This window comes from Salarias fasciatus, chromosome 6 (genome assembly GCF_902148845.1).
Source record: "Salarias fasciatus chromosome 6, fSalaFa1.1, whole genome shotgun sequence".
Classification (NCBI taxonomy): Eukaryota; Metazoa; Chordata; class Actinopteri; order Blenniiformes; family Blenniidae; genus Salarias; species Salarias fasciatus.
In genome coordinates this window covers 24,697,603-24,711,828 of record NC_043750.1, presented here as the reverse complement: position 1 = coordinate 24,711,828, position 14,226 = coordinate 24,697,603, and the positions used below count along the sequence as shown (strand labels likewise).

Below are 14,226 nucleotides of genomic sequence, written 5' to 3'. Positions count from 1 at the left end.
GTGGGTGTGAAATGCCTTCCTGAGATCGAGAATCCTTTGAGCTCACAGGTTATCGAAAAGAAATTCAAATCATTTTGCAGTTCTTTCAACACCTGAAGTTGAGGTCACACGAAGCTTTCTGTGATAGTTGTAAATGTGCAGCTGTCAAATGGCTTCAGAGTTCATTTGAGCAGCGAGCAGACACAGGTGAAACTCACAGGGGGGACACTGGAGTGTTGAAACAGAAAAAAAAAGCCTCTCCAACAGGGAAGCATTTGTGTCCATTTATATGCAGTTGTAACTTAAAATAACACCGTAGCTTCCTTTCAGAATAATGCTCTCTCTATTTTCGAGCTTGTAGATCAATGGACAGATCAGTGACTTCTATCATGCAGCTATTTCAAGAGACATTTATACAAGGAAAGGCATTAACACTGATAATAAGAGTACATGAATGTACACAAATACTTAATAAAATACTCTTGTAGATGATATAAGTAATTCTTTTTTTTTCCTTTTTATTAGTTGGTTGCTAATACATTTGATCATACTGGTCTGTTAGATGTACAGTAAACACAGAGGCAGCAAGAGATCGATTTATGTGTTTCACAGCATCTTTATGGTTCCTTTCAAATGTTTATTGACGTCTTTATCCTCTCCAACTATGGACTTCAAGCCGTTGTGTGTGCACATCTGAGGAGGATTTATTTGAAGGTGTTTGTGTACTTACTCTTTGACATGCTTGCGGCACGGGACGGAGTTCCTCATGCAGGTGCCGGTGAGGATGTCCACATTGTCAACAATGACGAAAGGCTTCTCCTCCAGAGTGACGATGGAGAGGTGGTTCTCATCTGCATCTTCGTCCCCGTAGGAATTATACCTGGGCCACACTGGGAACATGAGCGACAGCGTCCCGTTCTCCCAGCGCCCCATCTGTGCGTGTGTAAACACAGAAAATCAGCTCCAATCATCACTTTTTTGAGATTCCTCACTCGTTTGCCCAAATTTGTTACCTTCTCCCACTTCCTTTCACTATTCAGGACGATGACAACTAATTTGGGGTTGGCCTGGTAGCCATCTGGAGTAAAGGACAAATCTCGGCCATCATTCCACACGTGCATCATATGTCTGAAACACAAGGGAAAAAGGGGGAAAAAAATGAGGGTAGGAAGCTGCTGTTTTGCATCTGTTCATGTTTGCATGTGTGCACAAGAGCAGCTACATTTGAAATAACAAGTTAAGCACTCTGTAATCACTGGAAGAGTATCCACTTCAAATAAACGCTGTCTTCACCCACTGTGAGTGCGCACACCCCTGCGTGTGTACAGTATGTGTGTGTGTGTGTGTGTGTGTGAGTGTGTGTGTGTGTGTGTGTGTGCAACTATTTGTGTGTAGGAGGGAAAGAGTCAGAGGCCACATATCTCACCCATCAACATTCTGCATTGATTTCTCCACAGATATACGCCTGAGAGACAAGTCACTGGTGCAACAAGGCTGCCCTCACTCTGTTACTCACTAAAGCTATCCTGCATACGCAAACAGATCCTTTGCTGAAACATTCACACACTCACTAAAGTGAGGCAGCAGAGAGGAGTAAATCAACCAGTATCGCATGCAGTGATATGGGATTAGGAATACGCTCCACTCCAGTAAAACAATTTTCAGAAGGCGAGGGTGTTCTGAGTGTTAAGACTGACATAATAGTATGAATTCCCTTTGAGAGGGGGCAAGCGGTGGGGGGAGGGACTGTCTCAGGAAGTTTAATAAAAAGACCCAAATCACAGGAGGGACTGCAGCTGCCCGAAACAGAAAACACTCTTTCTTCGATGCTTTGTCTTCTCTTTCATTAGAAATGGTTGGATTCATTTTGACACCGTGTCAAACACTGTTTATCGGATGATGTTATGCAGCTGAAATAAGACCTGACTGCAAGAGAATACTTCAAAAGCAAAAAATCTGCTCGATACACATTTTTGGAATTGGGATGAATTTATATGCAAAGATTATTGGTACCCATGAAGCTTAAATACATGACGTGAAATACCTTGCGAAAAAAATAAAGCTTTTTTTTTCCATAGAGAACTTGTGTTTTAAACAAAAGAGCAAATGATAAACAGCAATTCAAAACTATTAACAATGGAAAGCTTGCCGTGCCACCGATAATGGAACCATTCACTGTAACTCAGAATGGAAATACATTGTGACTCATCTTTTAAAACACAAATGAGAATTACCTGTGACAAATTGTCTGTGCCCATGTGACACGAATTAGCCAATGAATGATGACTTCTGTGTTTTGAAAAGCCTCCTGTTATTCCCTGCTCCTTTTGTCACAATGATGAAGACAAAGGAGCTTTCTGAGAACACTGGAAGAGCAATTATTAGCATACACAAGATGATACAATATTTACCTGAACTACTTTATCTTAGTATGAAAGGATCCATAATACAGTACTTTGGGGCTGCTTAGCTGAATCTCGCACAACAGGCCTTGACAGTATCACAGAAATCATGAAATCAGAGAATTATGAAAGGATTTTTAGAGCAAAATGTCCTCCCCAATGGGAGAAAACTTGGCTCCAGTTAAAGATCACGGGTTCTTCAACAAGACAGAGAACCGAAGCACACATACAAACACACAGGAATGGTTGAAAAGGGGAAAAAAAAGGACTGTTTTAAAATGGCCGGCGGTGAGCCCTAATGTCAGTCCGACAGAAAATCTTTGTGGTGAGCTGAAACCTGCCATTGGGGAAAAGAGCCCTGCAAATGTTCAAGAGCTTGAAGTAATTGCAAAAGAGGGGTGCCATTATTGCTGAAAATGATGTTTTTCCTGTTTGTTCTCTGAATTTATGAGTTGAAAAAACTAATTTCTTTGCTAAAATACTCAGCTAAACAGACCCGATAAATTTAATAGATTTCTGTTTATTTCTGAAGATATTGTACTGTTAATGCAAAAATTAAGGTGTGCCAGTAATGGTGAGCAGGACTGTATTTTTCCTTGGCATGCATGGAGTAATTATGAGTACTCCATAGCCCATAAACATGCCATAAACATATATATTTGCGATTAATCGGTGAGATTCTGTAGGTGTGAATGTAATGTGTCACTCAGTGCGTGCCCCCTCATGGTGTATTCTGCTTTCACCAATATTCCACTGAGCTTCCCCATCACAAAATGTGATAAAGCGATATTGTGGATGGATGGATGAACGGAAAGGTAAACGAACACGCAAGTCTGTGAATTGTGAAAGGAAGCCACACAGTCCACGCAAGAAGAGCCTCTGTAAGCTGCTTCATCCCTTCATCCCCTCGCTCCTGCTTGGTGTCTCAGGAGGGCTCATCAGCTGCTGCTGGACGTACCGAGGTTTAAGACGAATCTCAGAGGAAACGGAGTCGTCTCTGTGGACGCTAAAAAGTTAGCAAACGACTTACCTCTCTGTGATCAGACAGACTGCTTGACGAAAACCATTCTTAAAACCCTTTATTGCACGTTGGCTTCAACCAAGCATGTCATTTTGCTTTGATTTACTTTCACGTTTTATTGTCTTCTTTTTCTTTTTCAGAGCAAAGCGCAGCTACTCCATACCACAAATCTATTAGCAAGTTGCAGACTTACGTTGTTATTATTCTAAAAGTAGGAGCAATCTTTTGATTATAAGATGTGCTGAAGGAGTCATGCATAAATGCAGGTATTGCAACAGGAAGTCACTGCATGTGGAGAATGACTGAACTCCTGTTTAGCATGCACCCTGCAAGTGAATCCTCTGGTAATTACACTGCAGTTCAAACAGGTGGAATCTTCACTTCATCTGTTTCGCAGTAGATCTAATACAGTCAACACACAACAAACATTGTTGTTGGACTTTGGATTACGGAGAGCTACATTAATCATCTGATTTTTTACAAAGACTGGGAAGCGCGGGCTTGTGCTCTTTCAAAGCAGCCCCGGCTCACACTGAGGAAAGAGTAAATAAAAGGTCCCTGCTTCCCTCACATGCAGGCACTGCAAAAATACCAAACAGCCCTGCTGTGGGGATACCTTCTCTCTCAGCAAACACAAATAATTAAATATAAACCTGCGAAGTTACACATTGGCGACATTTCTGTGCTCTATTATCGAACTTGCCTTTGTCATAGATCACAGTGGTTCTGACGATTAGTGGCACGTCAGGGCAAATATCTACTTTTGTGTTTGAAAAATCTTCACGGTGCAGCAGGTGATGCCCTTGTCACAGTGCATTGCCACGGCTGAATACATACAGCGGAAACACTGTTGCAGTCTATTCTGGGAAGTCCCTGTCTCCTCCTATTTCAGGTTTGTTACTGTTTTTAGGAAAAAAAAAAAATAAAAAAGGAAAAACTTTTTGATCTAAATGGATGAGGCTGGCATGTTTTTGTGACATGAAGAATTTGCAAAATCTATTTTCTATGACTCCATATTGACATGAATATGTATGCACGTCATGCTATTCTGTGATTCCAAGTGATTTCTAAATAAACAGCTACATCAACAAGGGGTTTGGTGAGCTGGGAATAACTGTAGTCAAAATTATGTACATCCATTAGAAATTCAGTAAAGGTTTCAGTGTATTGAATCACAGAATCATCTCCTGACAGTCTGATCCCTCAACTACAGCAGAGCATTTCTCTCACAGCTATTAGCCTAATAACTCGGGTTGCCATTGTGTGACCACGGTTCTAAATGTTTGACGAAAGAAAAGAAGGAAAGGCTTTTTTTCCAAATTCCGTAAGATGGCATGGAGCATCTTTTCAGAGGAAAAGTGACAGCTTGGGGGGTTTGCATGGTACACTGGTTCCATCAAAAAGAATAACCTTTTGAATTTTTCTACAAGGACAAACCTTTGTCAAAAAACCTGCACTATTGTGGAGACCAAACATGCTGAACTTGAGTATGAGATATTAATTCTAGTCAGGCAAAAATGGCAGAGGATCCAATAGGTTGGATACGGTCTTTTAAATGTCAGATTATGTTGTCCCGTTCCTCTCCACCTCACACTGTTTATATGCACACTGCGGCAAGATTGTATCTAGACTAATGTATGCAGAATTCTGATCACAGCCTCACTACTTCCCAAATCGGGGTTGGGAAATCCAACCTGTCAGTTTATTATCACAAAAATTGGCTGCAGTTGTTTTGATAAATATGCAAATTCCACCTAATAAGTTAGTGAGACAAACAAGGTGCGTCTGACAGAGAGAATAAAGACTGCTCAGAAAAAAGGTTTAAGTTACAATGGAGCTCTGACTCGTATTGGATCAACCTGTCAACAACCGCAGTATTGCATACACTTTGATATATATTGTAATAGACTAATAAGAGAGAAAAATGGGATTATAATACCATAATGGTGAAAATCACACGGGGTGGCTCTCATTCTAATGAGGCAGCTCATAAGTCATCTCTGATGTGCAGAGCCAAGCAACATGACCTTCATGTTTTTAGTTAGTTTTATTTAGACTTCTGAATTCATAACCATAATTTAGCCACTGTGTGCCTCTTATGCAAAAATGCAGCAGGAAAAAAAGAAAAAAAAACTCCCTGACAGTCCTGAAGCTCTGCATTTCCATCTGTGGACGTTCAGCTCATATCTGCATGCACAGGCCCCTTTGTCCTCCCTTCTTATTTGAAGGAATTGACTATATCCCCATCACAGAGACTTCACAGAAGAGTACATACGCTCGCATGTGTGCACATATACGCACACACACACACACTCACACACACACACCTACTAACATACATGTGCCACCCACAGAGCCATGTAAGAAGAAAGAGAGAGCGAGCGAGAACAAAGCTCATAAATTCTACTTTAATCCTGACTTAATGACAGTGAGTCCGGGCATGATGTGAGGCGAGCTGCATGCGCAGCCCCGGCACATGCTCGGGCTCAAGTCAGCACGGAGCTGCTGCGGCGCCGCGGCGGTTTGACTGACGTTCGCTCCTTTGTCTACCCGCCGAGGAGGCGCTGAGAGCTCACACAACAAGCGGCCGTGTACATAACAGCTAATAGTGTTCAGTGTCATTAGAAATCACAGTGTTTAACTCCGCTGTCATCTCCGCGCGCGCCCTCTCTCTCTCTCCCTCCCTCCTCCACCTCTCTCTCTCTCATTAGTACATTAAAAAAGTGTTATGTAAGGCTGCTGAACACTCACCTACAAAGACAAACAGTTATGCAAGTCCCTAGACCTTGATCTTTTCGCACTCATCACACATGCACGTATACAGACACACACACACACACACACACACACACCTGCGCAGGGCACTAGGTGGGAGCTTCCCTGGGCTCCTGTCTGATGCTGTGCTGTAGCAGCTGCTCTGGGCCTCTGGCAGCTCCCCTTTCTCCCGCAGCATGGCGGTGGCGGCGGAGGAAATGATGCCCACCCCGTCCCGCACCCGCGTCTCCAGCGGGTACTCCCAGTCGTCATAGGACACAGAGATCATTCCCAGGGGGAACATCTGAGAGGGAGGAGAGAGGAGAGACCTCAGAAGTGCTACGCGCCGCGTGTGAGATTCAATTTGACTTCAATTTGACAGTTATACCCCGATTTTAAACATCCATATGCATCTCTCAGAGGTGTCAGGCAGATGATTTATTGGATCCGAGTGTCATTCCTGAAATATTTCATAACCGGCTATTAAACAAGTGTGAACAGACTGAATGTCCATAAATGGACGGACTCGCTCAGGTGTCGCCTGCCTCTTGCGACTGTCATAACAAAAAATAAATAAAATAAAATCTGACAAAATAAATGGCTGAAAGTTTATCTCTACCAGCCAGATGCAGCAAGCATCAAAAAGCGCCGGTGAGGTAATTTGTCAGTCAATGCTACAATACTTTGTTTTTACATTTCCACCAACAGCAGAATTCAATTTGTTTGTTTTTTTTTTGTTTAAGAAAGAGGAGAGGCATAACATCTAACACAACAGGAACATTCAAGTCAAGGAAATGATGGACAAAAGAGAAAAACAAACCTTCCCGGGGCTTATGTAAAAAGGTAAGCAAACAATAGATCTCCTGTTATGAGGAAAACAACTGAATGAATGAATGAATTTATTTATTTTGAACAAACAAAAAAAATTGAAAACAAAGAACAGAACACAAACAAAAAAGAATAGTAAAAATGGAATGGAATAGATTTATGTAGTTGCATATTTCTGTACTATTCGTGTTACATGCGAGTTACTGTGCCATATTTCGTAAGTGAATGTACATTATAGATAAGCACACTTCACATGAACTTGAACAAAGAAAAATAGTTACAGTTCTGCAGTAGAAGTCATTTATTGCAGGATCTTATTTTAACAAAAATACTGAGGATTCTGGCCTACAAAATGATAAGATTCATGTCCGATTTTGCTCTTAGAGTGAAGCTTTGTCTGAAATAAAGGCCCATTTTAAAAGCGACCAAGATCATAAATGAACAGTTCATAGCTCATTTATAAAATCTGCACAAACAAATAGAGCAGGTAGAAAAATCATATTGCAGCATCCGAGGGGTTTGCGTGCCAAACTGTTTCTTGGATGGAGGCGCTGACTTTGTGGAGTCTTGCTGTCATTTGGAGGTTGTCAACAAACACTGAGACACATAAAATCAATCCAGCAATGAGGAGAACATTTGTAGAGATATGCTTTAAGCACTTCTGAATTACTGAATTAATATGATGCTGCTTTATGGTTCCACTGCGCCGTAGAGGAGATGGAAAGTACACATCTTCTACCACATTATGCTTTGTTTGACAGTTTTAGTCGCTTTTCCAGTTTATATTTGGCACAATGGGCAAAAACACACAAGCTCTGACTAAAATCTCAAACAAGAATAAACAGGCATGAATTAGAAAAACCCCTCCCACCACTTTGTGGAATTAGATTTACAGTTAGAAACTACAAAAAGCCTCATATCAACAATCAAACTGTTGTCATTGTCAATTAACATAAGAAATTACTGCACAATGAATATGCATGAAAGTATTTGGAACATTTAAACCTCCTGAGCTTCATGTATGTGAGCTTGTTTATCTATTTTCTGGACTCTGACGGCAGCAATAGAGCAGCACAGACATAATTTATTTTCAGTGAAATACATCAACATAGCAACATTTCAGTTGAATTATTTTTTTTTATTATCTGATATTGTGATATAGATACTTTTACACCAAAATAGTTCCCTGAATTTAACATGTGTTTGCTTTTACTTCAGTGTGATTTTCATACATTTGCTTGTGAGGAAAAAAAATACATAATTTACTGAACTAGGATGGGGTCTGAATGGTGCTGCTGTTTGACAGACTTCCTCTATCTATTGTACAAACTGAACCACTTTTTAATTAAAAGATATGAGATCTCTACTTTTTCTCATCTACTTTTCCCTCAAAGCCTGGCTTTACATCCTACAATGGTGACGTTTCCTGTTAGCTGTGAGGAATAAATAGGAGGACTGCATGACAGGTAACCTGCGACAGCCTGGACTGAAAACCCTGCTTGTTTTGTCAAATCAGTCACAAGTGGCCACCTGTTAGTACATATGGGGCTACAGTACCTCAGGGGTAAAGTCTGGGTTGCCAGTCGTGAGACTGGACACAATCCAGATGTAACCAGCTCCTATCAGACCCAAGGACCGAGCTTCCTCCAGTATGTACCTGTCAAAGAGACGAGGCAGAGCCACCAGTAAAGACTGTCAGTATGACAAAGAGACAGACGTGGCACGGGAAAGGGAAACAGCAAAAAAAAAAAAAAAAAAAAAAAACACTCACACAGCCTCATCCTTGGAGCAGTACAGCAGTATAACAGGGCTCTGAATCCTCTTGAGAGCAATGTGTGATTTAGAGTTTGGGTCGCCATCTACAGCATCGAGAGTCACCACACTCTGCAGGTCCCAGCGCACAAAGCTGTGACAACAATACAGGGTATTTAATCTTGTCAGCAGCTGTAAATACGGGTTAAAGATGAAAGCGAGAATGCATAAGTGTGTGGGGTCCACGTATTCATTACCTGTGATCCACAGTTACCCTCAGCGTGCTGATGAAGTCCTGGTACCCGGGGAACTTGGAAGTGACGATAGAAAAGACGTGCCAGTCGTACTCCTCCATGATAGCGAGCATGAGCAGAGCCTCTTGCTGCAGGGCCGCGCCGAACTGGAAGAACGTGGACTTTTCATCCTGTAGCCACACACAAGACAGCAGAAGAATATGGTCAGCAGATTTTTCTAAGGAGCTGAATTAATTGCTGAAAACATCAAAACAAAAAAAAAAAGAAAAAAAAAAAAAGAAAAGAAAAACAAGAGCTGGAGTCCATGCAGGCAAATCAAGCTCAGGAAACGCAGTAGAAGAAGAACATTTTTTTTCAATTTTGCAATCAGTGAGACAGAGCGGGAGAGGAGGCGAGATAAGCGAGAGTGTAAGTGTTGGAGGAAAGACAAGCAGAGAAGGAAAACGGGAAAGAGAGGAAGAGATACTGAGAGAGGAAGATTTAGTCAACAAGTGAGACGACACTGCAAGAGAGTGACTGTTGGCAACTGAGCAGGGGGGCTAATGGTCGCAGATAACTGCCTCATGACTCACAGGTTTGACTCACTTCTGTACTCAAGGGCCAGTGTAACAAAATGCTCTGCATTGTTTTGAAAGGTAATTGAGCCAAATGCTGATGTTTGCCATGTACCTGTTAACACACATTTGACAGACATGCATCAGCAAACTGAGTTTGAAAAAAAAAAAAAAACCTGAGTGTTAAAACCAGCTGTGTGTTGAACATAATTTTTATTGTCCTGCAATAAAAAAAAAAGAAAAAGAAAAAGAAAAAACTGAGTCATATTATTGCAGTCTCAGTTGAAATCATGCATGGCTCTCAGTACATCCAAATGTTGACAATTTTACGGCAATAATCCACAATGCTTAGTTTTTGACAGTGAAATCATTTTGCCTCGGAGATGGAGGGAAACTGAAGGCCGCTGCGAAGATACGAGGCAGCAGGAGGCTCCACCAAAACCAAAGCAGCTATTAAACAGAAAGAAACCCATAGTGAGTGTGAAATAAGTTGCTAATGATTGCGGAATGTATGTTTGCATAAAGCATAATCTGAGATTCCCCCTTGGGACGAAACAAAATAGACAGCAGCAGAGAGGAGGAGGAGGAGGAGGAGGAGGAGGAGGAGGAGGAGGAGGAGGTGGGGAGGGCGCAGACAGGGGGTAAAAAGAGGAAGGCTGAGGAGAGAAAAATGTTCCCGTCATGTTGTGAGTGAGATTAAGATACCTGCTGCAGAAAGAGGTGGGAAAAGAGTGAGAGCCTTGGGAGAGAAAGCTAACAGAGAGATGGAGAGACGGTGACACCAGCGATGCTCCGTGTGGTCGCTTCGGACCACGTGCACGAGCTCCAACGCCCCTTCAGCGGAGGCCATCAAAGAACGTGAAATATTTAACATCAACGCCCTCATAAACATACCTACAGAATCATCTGTCATCTTCTGTCTTCACCTGCCTGTGTGTTTGTCTGTCCTGCATATAAGCGTGAACTCTGAACCCTGGATCTGCTTTTGTCCCTCGCTTTAACAAAAAGCTCTCAGCACAAAAAGCACGTCCTGCAGAGGTTTGACTCCCCCTCCCTACGCTTTAAAAAAAAAAAGAAGAAGAGAAAAGTGGGAAGGAGAGAGGATGAAATTGTACTTCAAAAAGATCTATCTCACTGTTTTCATCTGTCTGTGCGTGACTGTAGGTGTGTGCGTAGCTTTATACTTCACTCAGGTTTAGAAAAGCGAGAAAAAAAGGAAAGACAAATCTGGCTGTGTGGCAACAGGCTCATTGTCAGTCCTACCCAGATAACAGCTACACACACTCACACACATGCACGCACACACACACACACACACACACACACACACACACACACACACACACACACACACGACCGCAGGTAGAGCACGCAGCCGCCCCCATACCAATGAGTGTGCAGCAGCATGCTCGCACACAGTCATGTGAGAAAATAGGTTCATCCCATGGAAATCGCCGGCTGTGTGAACATAACTGAACATTTCATTCTCTCCTAAAGAGTGCCTCGAAAAACAGGTGACTCAAACAAATGACCCAAGGAAATCAATTTAAAAAAACTGGTCAGTCACATGGAAGAAAATGAAAAGAGTGCACTTTCAAAGCTCTCATTTTCATTTCAGAGGTTTCAGTTCAGATGCAAACGATCAGAACCTGTTTATGGAGTCACAAGTTGATCTTACCCAATTTAAACTTGTGACATTCAGGTTCTGCTGCTATCTCTAAGCAGCGTGCAGTTTCATTGTGTCAAGATCTAAAGACCTCTAAAAGGCTGTCAAGGTAAATGATAGCTGAATCATGTGAACTCCATCATTTTATTGGTACAAAACAAACATCTGCTTTTGGTTTCAAACTCTTTTACAGACCACAACAGCAAAGTCCACTGAAAAGCAGAGTGTCTGATGCAAAAAGAAGTTTTCAAGTGCAACAAAATATCCTCGCAGCATGTGTCGGTCAATGTTGTGACTGTAAGAGTCAGAAGTTAAAATCAAACGGAGCATGAGAAAGGTTAAGGATGCATGTGTTAAAGGTTCATTCAACTTCTATATACTCCATTAATATTCCAATCAGGGGAACTGACTGAGCTGATTATGGGTGAAGACAGAGAACATCCTGGACAAATGACCCGTCGATCACAGGGCTTAAACACACACACACACACACACACACACACACACACACACTTACATCTACGATTTTAAGTCACCAAAAAGCCGCAAATTCATGTTTTTTTAAAAAAAACTGGTGCGCACGGCAGAAATCCATACATGCACAGGCAAGTTGTGCAAGCCTCACACTAAAAGGAGGCCATCCCAACTCAGCCTCGAGTCGGGAATAGTGTTTTCTGTGAAGCGAAAGTACTAACCACTGCACAACATCCGTGCATTTTGCCTGTAGAAGTATGAGCAAAAAGTAGGGCCATATAGAATAATGTGGTTTGCACTTATAAATAAAAGATAGCAACAATGACAGAAAGCATGTTCAGAGCATACCAAAGGACACTCGTCAGGGGCGGAAACCTCAAACCAGCTGTGAGGCACCGTGCTGCCACTGTTCCCGTGTTGCCTTCAGGATGCGATTTGCGGAGAGGGATAGAAGCATGTAGCCTCCCCTTGACTGAACCCTCATCTTCTTATACATTATTTTTTTATCATACAGAGGGTTAAAAATGGCTGCGCTACCAGGAAATTGCTCCAACAGACATTAAATGAATGCCTTTTGAATGTAACTACAGTGACCATGCCAACTCAATGACTCTGAATTCACAAGCAGCGCATACTTTGCATCATGTTGACTACTCGAGGACTTCCAGTATTATCATGGCTTTTGGCTTTGCACAAGAATTAATTTTAGAGCTGTAATTATGCTTCATCACATTTACTTTGGATTCTGTCTAAAACATACCTTTTAATAATGCTACATTTTTACTTTTAATATCGAAGAAAATTTTTAAGAATTTTTTTTTTCTTGAAAATTATAAAGGAATAATCATGTTGGAAAATGATGAACAATCAAAGACCTTCTGGTTTCGTCAATTCACATTATGATTGCTTCATTGGCTGAAAAACCTGCAGTCATTGATTCAGTGATGAAACTCGCACATTAAATTAAAGAAAATTTGACTTCAAAGTGATTTCATCAGAAATGTGACTGCAACAAGCCGATGCCAACTTATACAGCCACGAGAAGCGTCACTCTGCTGACATTTGCAAAACTGTAAAAAAGGGTTGTGATACAAAGGGTGTTTTATTTCCCCTAGGGTAATACCACACTGAATGACATTTTTGTTGAATAAATAATGGAAAATGTTTGCACTGTGGTCGTGTTCATGCTCGAACTTCTTCAAGACAAGGTAACTCATTGTTGGCTCCAGGAAGAGCCCATCTTGCCACTCTTCACTGATTATTAACAAGAGAGTAGTGGAGGTGGTAAAAAAAACACCAAGTTCCTGAGAGTGCACATAGCAAACAGTCTACCCTGGACCCTGAACACCACATCTCTGATATAGTGAGCGCAACAGTGTTCACACTTTGTTCGCAGGATGAGAGGGATACATCTGCCTGCCAACATCTTCACCACTTTCTACCAGAGCACCGTGGAGACCAACAGCATCTCTCTATGGAATGGCAGCTGTTCAGCTGCAGACTGGAAGGGCCTCCAGAGAGCGGCGAGGGTGGCAGAGAAGACTATCAGGACTTCTCTTCCTTCCATAAAGGGTGCCAAATACCATCTGTTGCAAGCAAGAAACATCGTCAGAGAGTGCACACATCCACATCATGGACAGGTCTCTCTGATGGCCTCTGGCAGGAGGGATCACAGCCTGAGGTACAGAACAGCCAGGCTCTGCAACAGCTCCATACCTCGAGCCAAAAGACTTCTGAACTGCAAATAGTCTGTTGTCAGGTTTGAGGATGAAGCAATATCCAGGGCTGTATCAGTACAATATTTCATGGCAATAATCCAGTGCAACATCCAGTGCACTATTCTTCTGCATCTGATAGCTTTATCACTGTTTACTGTAACACCTCTATTGGTGTATCTTTCATGTTTGCACAACTGTTTAAATCTCTGTGCAATCAGTCCAATTCAATAAGTGGTCAGTCAACAAACCTTCAGTCATAAAATCGGTTGAACGTAGTTTTGAACCTTGATTTTGTTGGTTAGTGAATTAAAAATGGAAATGGTGAATAGCACATCTCTCCGTTTAAGCAGTCTCAATGCACTTTGCATGATCAGTCACATTAACTCATTCAAACACACACTCGGGGTTCGATGCCTGAGGATAATTCAACATATCAAGCCACTTGGACTGGAAGACAATGCACTCTATATAAGCAGCTGCTGCTGTATGAAATATCTCACAACATGTGATACAGTGTAGATGGGTTTACTGGGATTGTAAAATAGTGCAACTTGTATGTATGAACACTTTACACAGTGCCCCAATATTTTAGGAATTTGTACTGCAGTCTTAGGGTTCATCATGTTTACTACGCTTTACAGAACCAGCAGACAGAACATTGTCAGCATGGTGTTTTCGTGATGTTCATACATGAACAGTTTATCTCTATGCTAATTCTTCACAAAACAATAATTGAACATAAATTTTAATAGAATTGTGTTGCTTCCGTCCAATAACTTGTAAGTTAATTTGCTCTGAGTATGCAGAATTACAGAACAGCAGGA

At 41.7% G+C, this 14,226-nt stretch overlaps 1 protein-coding gene across 1 annotated transcript in view; it reads right to left on the bottom strand.

Moving 5' to 3' along the window:
- The window catches only part of grin2ab (glutamate receptor, ionotropic, N-methyl D-aspartate 2A, b), a 113,989-nt gene that overhangs the window by 23,705 nt on the left and 76,058 nt on the right, over positions 1-14,226 (bottom strand). The window contains exons 5-10 of the mRNA XM_030094105.1: positions 8,994-9,160; positions 8,756-8,890; positions 8,542-8,641; positions 6,255-6,460; positions 993-1,107; positions 710-912 (exon numbers count right to left, since the gene is read on the bottom strand). Coding sequence (XP_029949965.1) covers positions 710-912; positions 993-1,107; positions 6,255-6,460; positions 8,542-8,641; positions 8,756-8,890; positions 8,994-9,160 — 926 coding nt within the window. The remainder of the gene's footprint in view (positions 1-709; positions 913-992; positions 1,108-6,254; positions 6,461-8,541; positions 8,642-8,755; positions 8,891-8,993; positions 9,161-14,226) is intronic.